This window comes from Apteryx rowi, unplaced genomic scaffold (assembly GCF_003343035.1).
Source record: "Apteryx rowi isolate R43461 unplaced genomic scaffold, aptRow1 scaffold_13, whole genome shotgun sequence".
NCBI lineage: Eukaryota > Metazoa > Chordata > Aves > Apterygiformes > Apterygidae > Apteryx > Apteryx rowi.
This window is the reverse complement of record NW_020447530.1, coordinates 6,264,390-6,276,026: the sequence shown is the minus strand read 5'-3', so window position 1 is coordinate 6,276,026 and position 11,637 is coordinate 6,264,390. Positions and strand designations below refer to the sequence as shown.

Genomic DNA, 11,637 nt, shown 5'->3' with positions numbered 1-11,637 from the left:
ATTCCCGCGCTGGGGGAGAAGGTACCTCAGAGATGGACATCTGCACTATATAACCTGAATCGCAAGGAATCCAGCTGGAGGGGACTGCTCTTGTTCTTCAAGTTATGCATGTCCTTCAGTACTTTGCTGAGCTCRGTTATATATGGAGCACAGGGGAAAATAATCCCAAACCTCCCGCCAGCACCTGCCTCCACCTTGAAATAGGCCCCCGTGCACCAAAGACAAATATTTCAGCTCCAAACTTCCAAAGACTACCATAAACACTGGGGATAATTAAAACGTGAACATTATGAAAAATATATTGGCAAGAACTCAGACTGTGGAGGTGGAAAGCCAGGTATCTTAAAGAAGTGCCAAATATTTAACTGGTCTCCAAGATTAGCAGATGTTTTTCGACCTAACATCGCAAAACATTACTAACATAGCTGTGTTTCCTAAATCAGAGCCAGAGAAGAGAATATAGGCTGTGCACTGGGATCATACCAAGTGCTTTTCCAGCACTGTAAGATCTTTTATTTTATAAAAAAAAGGCGGGGGGGAGGCCAAAAGGGAAAAACCTAGGCCTAGCTAAAGGATTCTGGATGCTTACCTAAATCCCATAAGAAAAGGAAAATTCCTTCCCCAAACTGAAATGACTCAGATGCAATTAAGACGGAGATAACATCAGCGCCTTTCCCCATCTGGTATTAAGCTGTTCCATAGGAGCACTGCAGAACGTGGTGGTTGCAGCTGATACAGTCTCAGCGATATTTGGGTGGTTATTTTCTTCTTCTTTTCTCTTTTATTTAGTTATCTAAAAAGTAACTATTCAGCAGCTCACTTTGGAAACCGGCCTCCTTCAGCTGGTAAGAGACAATATGCTACAGCGCTGCAATAAAAACTCATCATTCCAAAGCCCCCAGACAGTTTGTCTTCCCAGTAGCAATTCCTTCACGGCCACAGAGACTGAGTGCACTTCTGTAGACCCTCTCTATTATTCTGCTACACCTCTGAGGGAGATTTACAGGGATTTGCACGTGTTTGTCTCGCTCAAAGAGAGATCATGTGGCATGATTAAGAGACATTCTTGGAAAGAAGCTACTAGCTTTGACAAGCTTCTTGACATTCCCTTTGTTTGATATAACACCCATCAGTTATTAATGGGAAAGTATTAAGCTACCAAACAGCCTCAGTAATGCCCTGTTTAACAATACACATTTCTGCTCTCCCCTCTCCGTAGTGGCAGCTAATGCCCAGCAATTCTTGGAGGAATTATTCTATATTTTTAAATATATATATATGTATATATGTGTGTGTGTGTGTGTGTGTGTAGATATAGACAGATAAGCATTAGTGAAACATGCCCTTCCATAAGTAAAGCAATGGGAGAGTTAAGAACAGCTAGGGTGAGCTACAGCTTTTGCTATATCATGGGTAATGGGATTGTAAGGACTTTCTGGGTCACTGGATCCAGAATCTTCTGATCATATCACATGACCCCTTACAGAAACTGATGTTCCTCCATTAAAAAGGAGGAAAAATATAGGAGAGAAATTTTATAGGAAGGGATTCACTGYAATGTGAAGATTAAAAGATAAAACCCACCACTAACAAGTGTTACCACAATCTCAGAAGCTACATGCAGGGATATTTAATTCTAGGTGGATTCTCTTCTTCCCACATTTGCAATGCAAGGAAGCCTGAGAAAGAACTGTTCCACCTCCCAGGTGGGTAACAACAGGAAGGACACTGAGCAACCCACAAAGGAARGAGTCTACTAAGTAGACCTTGCTAGGAAATAGATGGGCTGCTGACCTGCTTTTCCACAYACAACCCTGAAATTCCTACCGATCACAGCACCCATCTCAGCTGTACATGTTGCATATATCTAATACTGGAGGGAAGAGGAGAAATGTAGGTTTTCATATCAGGAATGAGCTCCACCCAGTGCTGTGCAAGAGTTAAACTTCAGCCATCACCATGATGACACAGTGAAAGCGAGGAAAGCAATCTGCAGAAGAACAGCAGCCAACTAGCTACAGGACTGGATGAACCAAGCACCCTTTCTTCTCCTTCTCCACTACATTGACAAATACTGGACAGGATCAAGGAGCATCCAGAGACCCGCAAGACTGAGGTGAGCAGAAGAGCAACACCTCCTCATGGATGCCAGAGCAGAAGGTGAACCTGCAGAGACCAGCCCATCCTCTGGGCCTGCTCCATCAGACATGCCTGCCATAAACCTCCAGCCTTCCCACCGGGATAACCTTCCAAGCTGCTGCTGCAAAGGGAAGCAGTGCTGTCTCTGGCTAACTTCTTTCTCCTTTGCTGGTAGAGACTCACCTCCAGTCCTAGGGAGAGAGAGAAACTGAGATAGAGACCAGGGGGTGACACAATTGCCACTTCTTTCCCATAACCTTGTCGGGGTTGTGATTCAGCCAGCTACCATGCCTGCAGTGGGCATGAAGGAGAGCAAGTCTACACTCTGCTCTACCCAGCCCAGCTCCCAGAGCATACGGCTTTGAGGGATTCATTTACTGGTTGTTTCAGGAGGCACCTGCTGCATTGCACAGATCTGTTTGGTTATAGAAACCTACCATCTGCCCCTCAGTTGTCCCAACCAAAGTCTGCAAGCACCCTGCTTGCAAGGAGGATTAATATTACRTTTCCATCTGCTCCGAAACATGAGCTGCCCATAAGCAACAACCTGAAGATATCTCTCAGCTCCTAAATCCCATCTCGCCGTTAAAAAATGTTACTAGAAAAACAAGAGGAGCCATGACTATCTAGTTCCCTCAAGCACAAGCCACAGCAACATTTTAAACTTGCTCCATTTCCTGCATGACTAAATTCCAGGGAATGTTAACAGGCCACATTAAAGAGACACCTAAGTGGTGACAACATTGATATAAAACCATTGACTGGGTCTGCACCAATGTAACAAACTTYTAAAAACTATTAAAACAGACTGTTTATTACAGCATATGATGTATTATATTAATTTACACAATGATATATATAAAAACAGCCATTGGTGATGTACAGTAAATTGGACATCAACAGGAATATTAAAACTACTGATACTCATGCACGTGACATGCATATGTGGTTTTTTTTTAAAAAAAAAAGCAGTTTTACACAATATACTGAAGTTACTAAGCCTTGGTCAGCTGCTCCAACAGTTTATTCTGAACAACACCACAGTCCGCACTGGGACTCCCAGGAAACAGGAGCGGAGCRCACTCCAGAGAAGGCAATTTAACCTTAGAGACAGACTGAACAGGAGCCCTTTCCTTGCGGGAGAAGGTTGAGGGAGGACAGGGGCAAGTTTCAAGAAGAGAATCAGCAAGAGGAAAACAGGCCAGACTGTCAGGAGGAACAAGTTCAAGATGTGGCAACAGGAGCAGCAGAAAGGGACAAGCAAAAACATTAAGACCACCCACACTCCCTCCCTCTGTTCCCCTAAAAACTTATGACCTTACGCTGTTGATATCCTGTAAAAGACCCAGAACTGAAAAACTAGGAATATTCATTCTCGGGAACATTAGCTTTTTCTTCAAAGCCCTCTGATACTATGCACTGGAGGCTGTTCACCACTGAAATGGCAGTGTTATTTTTTTAAAACGAGTATAATTGTCTTTTATTTCCACTTAAAAGGCACTAGTATCCACCCAAGTTCTGAAGACAAGTGACATAATTTACCTTAAGTTTTAAATATTTGTATAAAAAAAAAAAATCTGTGAAAATATGTACACAAAAGCACCTTGCTTCCAAAAGCAGGAACAGATACATTCCACCAAGTCACTTCACTAGACAGTTGTCATCAGCTTCAGAGAGCCTGACCGAAAGCGAAGGATTTTCTTCTTGAGGTTATGGGAGGCTTTGATTTTGACAAAGGCCTTTGCCGCATTTTCATGCAGCTCTGGAGCTGTGACCGTTTGGATCGGGAGAGTCTGGACAAACTGAGACCAAATGAGACCCCCGCTTTCATCCGAGTCGCTGGTGGTTGTGCTCTCCCCTACGAACTCCACCTCGCTCAAGCTCGACTCGCTGTCTCCAAAGCAGTTCGTGGTGTAATTGCTCTGCTCGTCCTCGCTCGTGTCCACCACGGTGGAGTGGAACAGAGACTCGCACTCCGCCGAGTACTCCGAGTCACTAGCTACGTAGGCGTAAGGGCTGACATAAGGCAGGGGAACTTGCGAGTAGACGCCCACGCCTTCCCTGCGGCTCCTCCTGGCCCGCCGCAGGGCCTCCTCGTAGGAGATCTCTGCCGACGACTTCCACCGGCGATAGTCACCCCGCTTGTGTTTAGGCTTGGCGACCACGACCTCTCGGCCGTGCCCGTGGGACCTGACGACAGGCTTATGTAGGCCGGCCTGCCTGCTTTGGAGGCTGGACTCTGCCTGCAGACCGCCGCCTCTCTTCCCCCTTGAAGAGGGCTTTTTCAGTTTCCTATTTGTATCCAGTTCATCAGGAAAGCGACATTTCTTGCCGACCGGCTTGGCTTTCTCCCTCAAGGTCTGAGAGCCGTTTTCTAGCACGTTGACAAGGTGGGGCCTGTGTTTCAGGGTGGAGCTTTTCAAAATCTTGACGTTTTTGGTGCCTTTGTGAAGCTTGATGCTTTGCTGCTGGGCCGGTATGTACTGGGCATTCACCAGCAACCCATCGTCTAGGCTCTGTGAGGAAGAGCCCTCGCTTTTGAAATCCAGTGGAGGCCTCTCCTCAACGGCAGGAGACGTGGAGTGAGCCACCTGCAAGCTGCTCTTCAGCAGTATTTTTTTGGGAGGCTGACTCACTTTATTCTCCRGCTGCGATACCACCGGCTTGCCCGGGCTCTCTTTAGGAGACGTAGCAAAGAGCTGGCCGTTCTCCTTGGGGATGTCCCCCGTTGGAGGTACCGCATTCCGATTTAGCTCTGGAGGCGCCGGTTTGACACCGCGCGGCAGGTGTTTGCTTTGAAGCTCGCTCACCGCGCTGGGTGGGAAAGCGGCCGGCGAAGGCATCTTTCTACTCTCCAGCTGCTCGCCACTCGGCTCCTTCGGCCTCTGCTTTAACGGGGAGAACGCCGTGTTGTCCAAAGCGGTTGTCCCGCTGGAATGCAAGCACGCTTGCTTCGAGTTCTTCAGGTTCACAACGTTAGTATGTGAAACCACCGCTGCGGACTGTCGGACACACATGCTTCCGTGCCTCAAAATCCCTTTGGTGGGGTCAGCGTTGAGACTTGTCCTTGGTTTGTTAGTCCTTACGGCATGAGTCTTTTTCTGAACCAGGCTTAAGATGTAACCATCTATCCTCTTGGTGGCGGAAGGGCACGGCGCGGGCCAGGAGCCCTGCGGGAGAAAGGTATTGGCTGCTTTTCCTGAGTCTGTTTCGGATCCRACGCAAACGTCGCTAATATCGCAGCCAAGTCTCTCCTCTTCTCGCTGGGGGTTTTCAGTCACCGGGAGAAGAAACATGGGGCTCTGCACAGCGACCGCGTGGAGTGGGCTGGGGTACCGGTAGATGTCATTCCCGTTTTTAGACACCAGATCACACTGGTATTTTGGATGTACATCTGCAACGACATCGAGGGAATTTGAGTGCGGTGTGGACAAAGAGCAACAGACAGAGCCTGCAGTCTGGTCCTCATGTTGGCCTTCCTTATTATAATCCATCCAGCCTATGAGATCTGAAAGGCATTTTAGAAGAGTTTAGAGATCCTGCTGGCGATAATTCTGCTATGTTTTTCACATGCTGTCAAAGACTCTGGTCTCGTTCACACGTACGGCGTACTGTTTTAACTGCAGCAATGCTATTCAAATGGTGCAACTAGGGACACAGCTCAACCGATATAAACATATCACTCTTTTTCTAGGGGTCTATCTATGTAGGATTTGCCCCAATATAACTACATAGGTGAAAAGATAAAAATCACAGCCCAAATGAGAGCATTTATATTTGTTCTAATATTGTGCCTAGATTGTAAAGGGCTTCCTATTTCACACCTAAGCCACTCAGAAGTCTATAATGGTCTCTCATGGTTACACAGACACTTGTATAACACATTGAGGGCTTGAATGTGTGTGAATTCTATGATATTTGACCTTGCTAAATCCAAAAAGAAACACAAAAAATGTTAACAAGAGACTGCAGAACTTAGAAAATTCAGGTTGACTTATGAATTGCTTTTAGCTTATTGACAGGTTTCACTTCCAGATTTTTTCAAGTGTATCTTGGGGGAAAAAAAAATACAGATTTAATTTTATTGTTGTTATTAATAATAACAATAGATGTTCCTTTTGAGCAATAAAGGGTTAAAGAATGGGAGAAAGGCTCATCTCTCCATACAAGTACAAGGAGTGCAAGTCAAGTCAGCTGACATCGTAGCCTTGGCTCTGCAAAGAGAGTTCTGTAAGAGAAATCCAGTGCCTTTCGAGATGCATGAGTCAGGTTTAACGGCTGCAGCATTTACTTAGGAAACAAGAGACCTTAGGAGCAGGGCTTCAGTCCATGCACCTAAGATTATTATTTCTCTAAGGTCAAGTTGATCTTGCTTTGGGTAGGGGGACAAACTAAATGACCCTTCCGGATCACTTGCAGTCCTGTTTTCTATCATTGGGCCAAAAACTTCCTCCAGGGTACTCAAACTTGAATGCTCAATGCTTGTCACTTAACTGAGAGTTATTTCAAAGAGGTTCTACAGACTTTGATAAAAGTAGCTGATAGTGATGGTGCTGCTGGGAGGGCAGGAGGAGAAGAACAGGGATTTGAGGAGAGGAAGAACAGAAACAGGAACTTCCTTCAGATAACCTCACAGTTCTCCTGCATTTCCTAAATTCTGTATCACAGGTAGGAAGGGTGGCCAAAAACACTTCTTTGAAACACGCCATTTTGTGAAATTCATCTCTAAAAGTGGGACAATATGTTTAATAAGAGTTTTGATTTTCATGATGTATACAGAAAAAAAGAACAATACAATCTGCTGGAAATCCTTGTTCATGTTTTTCTTCTTAGGTATGGTTTGTGTACATCATATATACCTTACAATAGGGAATGCTGAATTACCTCAAGCTGCTCTGATAACTTAGAGTTCTCAGCATCTCAGAATGAATGTATCCAAGGCTGTATTTTCCCACTTCTAGGTTAGAAGAACTTGAATTATTTTGTTCTTGATTCACAAAAATCAAGTTAACCTTGAAGAGCAGAATGGAAATTGGAAATATTATGGTTAGGAGCATTCTCCAGAACCTAGAATGAACCAAGGCTTTTGAATCAGTACGGCTGCAACTTCAACCAATAATGCTTGATCACCAGCCCTATTTATGTCTCCTTTCTGGACAACAGACAGAGGAGGTCTTCCTATTTAACATTCACACACCCTAAGGCTTGCATCTTCGGCCTAGTGTCAATGGAAATTCAATGACTCTTTGCCAAAGAGACAAACAGCTTTTTCTTCGCTCATGATGGCTATTTGTCTATATTATATAAATGCAGAGCACACCTCAGCACGGTCACCTGTATCTTGAGGACCATCAGAAATGACAGAAGGGCTGCTGCAAACAGACTAATAGACACCCTGCCCCCGTAAAACCTGTAGCTAGCGCCTTACTCTATCACTTTAATGAGGACAAAGGCTCATCTATATTGCACGGCTGTTGCRGTAGCTTTCCTTATTGTTATTTAGTAAAAATGCTTTTCTAAAGGAAATTACGAGAAATTAGCCAACCAATGTGTTTATGTGTGTATGTACCACTGCCCTCTACTGGGTAGTGCAGCTGTGATATTTTCACGTGTTACGTTCATGTGTTTAGRGTGACACATTCGCACGTAGGGCTGGAGGAGTGGAAGAGAAATGGTCCTGCCCCATGGCACACGTACGTGATAGGCACTGGAATCTTTTCAGAGCACAGCACACCAAATGAAAAGAAGAAGGGTTAATCCAAGCCAGATACTCCTGAGGCAGTATTTCCAAAGCCAAAGCCACCTCCTGGAGTATGACGTATTCGACCTGCTTTTACTATACCTGCAGATTTAGGGCGTCCATCTGAGATAGTCAGTGTTGCCTCCAAAGGGCTGCAAAAGCAAGTGCTAGAATGGCAACTGGATAAACACTCACTGAAGACTGAGTTAGACGAATTGGAGAGCGATCCAGAAGCTCCATCACTCAGTTCATAAAACCCTATAAAAATAAGAATTTGTATTTATATTAGTTCCATCTATACAAAGTTACCATTTGTGCCCCTAGAAAGGCAGTCAGGTTGATGTTTATATTGGCTTACTGTACYGCAATCAGTTATAGGATTTCATTCAGTCATCCAAAAAATAGTGCACAATTTAGTAATATCCTTACTACTATGAAGAATCCAGTTTAAAAATAAAGCACTTAGAAGAGCAGCACTTTAGTTAACATATGAAATCTTGAACTTTTTTTTTAACCTTTACAGGGGTTGGGGGTTATTTCTCAGATTTTAGCAAGACGGATCCAGGCTGCGTTTGCCAGCCTACTCATTTAGTAGTGTATTATACCTTCCAACAAAGACTCTCTTGCTATTACYTGACTACAAAAATATTTTCCAAGTGTTGGGCCCAATGCTATCCATTATTTTCATCAAACTTCTGGAGGTAAATACAATATYGTGGATAATGCAAAAGAAGGAGAATGGTAAATAATGAGCAGATATACAAAACTTAATTTCCTGGCAGACTGGGTCCGCTAAAGCAAAATGTGAAATAGCATAGTCTTTAGCATAAGATTTAAATTATACATCTAGGAYAAAGGAATTCAGGGCATATCTAGAGAATGGGGATGCATCCTGGAAAACAATAATCCTGAAAAGGACTTAGTCAGCGTTGAAAAGCAGCTCAATTAAGTTTAATGATATGGCAAAAAAGGCTAATGAGATTCTTGGATGTAGAAAGAGACTAATGAGTAGCAGTAGGGAAATGACTTCACCAGTCTATACGGCACTGCTAAGGCAGATATTGGAACGGTGTGTCTAGTTCTGGAATCCAGCACACTTAAAGCAAAGCTAAAAATTGGAAAGGGGCCATAAAGCTATTTAAGAGCTGGGAAAAATGCCTTAAAACGAATGACTTAATGAACTTGACCTGTTTAGCTCGTCAAAAAAGTTGGGTATTAYGCTAAATAGCAACTCCAAAAGGAGAAAACACGGGGTACTAAAAAAGACTTTAGTCTATGGGAGAAAAGCATATAAAAACAGTGCTGGAACAAGTCAAATTCAAATTAGAAATAAGCAATATCTTTAACAGTGCAAGTGATTAGTTGGTGGATTCTCCCCTTTTTAGTGTCTTCAGAACAAGTCTAGATGCTTCTCTGGAAGGTTCCTCATAGCTAAATATGACTTATCGCATTCACCACAGATAGAATGGAATGAAATTCAAAACATGGGGGATCAAATTATTTGATTCACTGTTTCCTTCTGGCTGTAAGATCAACTGTGAAATCTCTCTCCCACTGCTGGTGCTTCCTTTAATCATTTTCTTGCAACCTCCTTCCTAAAATGCAGGAGAATTGGAACTTTTTGACTTAATTTGTGGGGGGCCTTGAAAAAAAAGAAATGCCCCAAACACTAAAAACCTAATTAGGCTTGAAACACTCCTCTGAATATGTTCTCTAAAGACAGAAACCTTTCCAGTGGTAGCTGAACTCCCCTAGTCGGCACTAATTATCACAGTGTGAGCATGCTATAGACATTTACTGTTCTAGCATGGAAATTTTCCAGCAGTTTAATTCCAGTTACCACGGGAGGCCCCGTTTTGCTGAATACTGGCCTTACCTGAACTTGGACGACTGTCTGTCTCAAGGTGCTCATCCGTCGTTTTTTCCACGTCCAGCCGAAGATCACTTATTTGCTTATCTAGCTCTTGTAACTGATTTAATAGACCAGCATCCCTCCTCCTCAAGCAGTTCTAGAAAACAACAGGACAAACAACATCAGCTCCGTCAGCGGGGCAGGGGCGAAGGGGCTCCAAAGGCAATCAGCCTTCTCCATCTGAGCATCCTATAAATACCTTGTCAATGTTCTTAAAAAAAGAAATTWAAAAAAAAAAAACACAGAACAAAGCCTTGAAAATCTAGACAGACACTCTGGACAAATATTTAGCTGAAGAACTATGCAGGCACTTCATTCCAACCTCTTCCAGCCAGTTGGACACTAGGAGCATTCCCCACAATTTAGGAAGACCAATACACCAGGTTGGTATAGCACTCCTTGCAGGAACACGGCTGTACCAACAACGCTGTGTTTTGCAGGATACACTAAAGCCAGACCTGCACGCATGAAACAGGCCAGCTCAGTGAAAGCATGGTTTTGCCAGTGCAATACGGGACTTCCACCACCATGGTGACATTAGTCTAAGATCACATCTGTTCAACACAACAGGCTGAAACAGCTCCGCCAACAAGTGCCTGTAGTGTGGGAACCGCCTCATTCTGTGGCTCATTATAAGCTTATATTCCACCATATAGAGAGGAAGATTCCCAGAGCTGGGATCAGAGTACTTTCATTAGTTTTACAATTGCAGCAGGAAGGAAGAGTAATTCTTCCTCTTCTCCCATTATRATCATATTAAATTGCTGTGAGATGAATTTTAAAGCTATTTATGAAGGTAATTTGATGGTACAAAATAAGCAATAAGAAATGATTTTGTAAGGCACTCATTAACCCATGGTCAGCGCAATCAGTTTCCCTGTGTGTATTATAATTTTGCTTATCCATCACCAGTTTGATACACTTTTTAATCGTTCTGGCTTTGGGGAGAGTGGTGGATGCAGGAGGAAGGTTTATTCTTTTTCATAAGTGCATCATTTGATCGGTACCCAACGGTGCTCTATTGCGTTCATTGCAAAGAGTTTTGATGCTCATAACCAGACTAGCTTTAAACCCATTAAATGAAGGACAACCTCTCCCCTGGGGTGGGCCAGTCCTCGGGCAAAGGGAAAGTGAACGCTAATAGTATTAGAGAGGCTGTTGAAAGAGATGCGCTGGCATCACATCGTCCTTGGAGAACCAGAGGGGCAATCCAAGTCTTCTCCCACATTTCTGATGGAAGCTGGGATCTGGACAGAAGCCAGGCTGCCGGAGGTGACGGGTTCAAGCGGTAACTCACTGCGCCACCTACTGCCACCAGTGTCCCCCCTCCCCCAGCGAGCGCTGCATCTGGTTCAAATCTGCAATGTCAAGTGCACAAATTAAAGTGCTACCACAAATCCTGATCTTGGAGTAATAATTCCCGGTACTTTCCTATGGCTGTTTGGCAGCCGATCCTTTCTGAGCCAGCGAGCTCATTTATTTTTATATTTTAAAGAAAGAAATAATCCTAAATTAACTGAACCGAAAGGCTAACAAGCAAAAAAAAAAAAAAGAAGAAGAAGAAAAAAAATCAAGCAAATAAATCACACAGTCCAACTTCTCCCTCGGTGAAAGCAAATGCTGAGCCAGGCACAAAGAGCGCCAGGCACAGCTGCACGCTATTTCCATTGAAAAATGATCTGCGGCTTCATGCCGCCTTGCATCTCCTCCYGCACGAGCCTGCAAAGCGCACGGGCAACAAAAGCATCCCATGTTTTAAGGGGCCCGATCCCGACCGTGCCCGGGCACTCCCGGGATGACAGCCCGGCAGCTCGCTTCCAACTTCCATTCAAGGCAAGCGCAGCGG

At 44.1% G+C, this 11,637-nt stretch overlaps 1 protein-coding gene across 1 annotated transcript; it reads right to left on the bottom strand.

Moving 5' to 3' along the window:
• Window positions 1-3,600: 3,600 nt before the first annotated feature.
• Window positions 3,601-5,647, bottom strand: DACT1 (dishevelled binding antagonist of beta catenin 1). Its single transcript, XM_026056193.1, has one exon. It carries the CDS (start codon window positions 5,631-5,633, stop codon window positions 3,789-3,791), a length of 1,845 nt encoding a protein of 614 aa, XP_025911978.1. The 5' UTR covers window positions 5,634-5,647; the 3' UTR covers window positions 3,601-3,788.
• Between the last annotated feature and the right edge of the window lie 5,990 nt (window positions 5,648-11,637).